This window comes from Acanthisitta chloris, unplaced genomic scaffold, assembly GCF_000695815.1.
Source record: "Acanthisitta chloris isolate BGI_N310 unplaced genomic scaffold, ASM69581v1 scaffold4258, whole genome shotgun sequence".
Taxonomy (NCBI): Eukaryota; Metazoa; Chordata; class Aves; order Passeriformes; family Acanthisittidae; genus Acanthisitta; species Acanthisitta chloris.
The window spans coordinates 44,593-45,511 of NW_008687435.1; the positions used below are offsets into that span (position 1 = coordinate 44,593).

Below are 919 nucleotides of genomic sequence, written 5' to 3' on the forward strand. Positions count from 1 at the left end.
TGTCCTATCATTGCAGCTCAAAATAAAAAGCCCCTCCCGGGCTTTCTTGTAGCCACTTCAGATATTGAAAAATTGCTATGAGGTCTCCATGCAGTCTTCTCTTCTCCAGGCTGAACAGCTCCTACTTCCTCAGTCTGTCCTCACAGGGGAGATGCTCCAGTCCTCTTATCAATTTTGTGGCCCTTCTCTGGACTTGCTCCAAAAGTTCCATGTCCTTCTCATGCTGAGGACACCAGAACTGCACGCAGTGTTCCAGGTGGGGTCTCACGAGAGCAGAGGGGAAGAATCACCTCTTTTGACCTGCTGGCCACACTCCTTTTGATACAGCCCAGGATATACATACAAAGGACTGGGCATACTGTGTGGGGTCCACAAACCTGCCAAATGAGTAGGCAGAATCAGAGTGAATCTGAGAAACTCACCTCGAATGGGGCACCACCATTATCAAAGTTTTATGCAAAACATGCATAAATGCAACTTACAGCATTGTGTGATCTTCTGGATGTTGGAAGTTATGCGTTGGGCTAGTTGATTAGGGTCCCCAAAACCTGGTCTGTACGACATGGCTGAGTAGATTTGCTGTCAAGATCATCCACAATGGGAAAAAGTCAGGAAGTCTCTACCTACAGAAAACAAGAGTTATGTTTTAGTCATTGGTTTACAAAGGTCTTCATCATCTTAAATAAGAAAGACTAAAGAAAACTCCATCTACTACTTTCCCCACTGTAATCAAAGAAAGAGTAAGCGTTTTCATTTCTTGCCATTCCAGAAAAAAAAACCCTGTACATTTAACCTGAAGATGCCAAATAATCCAAAGAATTACATCCCAAACCAATTACATCATTATTTCCATACCATGTATCACCCATCCCACCAATACAATCTAGCATATGTAACCCACGGGGGAAAAAACAGCAGG

General features: G+C 43.4%; 1 protein-coding gene across 1 annotated transcript in view; it reads right to left on the reverse strand.

Annotated features, from left to right (window-relative positions):
- STX7 (syntaxin 7) overlaps positions 1-627 on the reverse strand; it is a 25,753-nt gene extending 25,126 nt beyond the window's left edge. The window contains exon 1 of the mRNA XM_009080578.1: positions 483-627. Coding sequence (XP_009078826.1) covers positions 483-564 — 82 coding nt within the window. The 5' untranslated portion in view covers positions 565-627. The remainder of the gene's footprint in view (positions 1-482) is intronic.
- Positions 628-919: the final 292 nt, after the last annotated feature.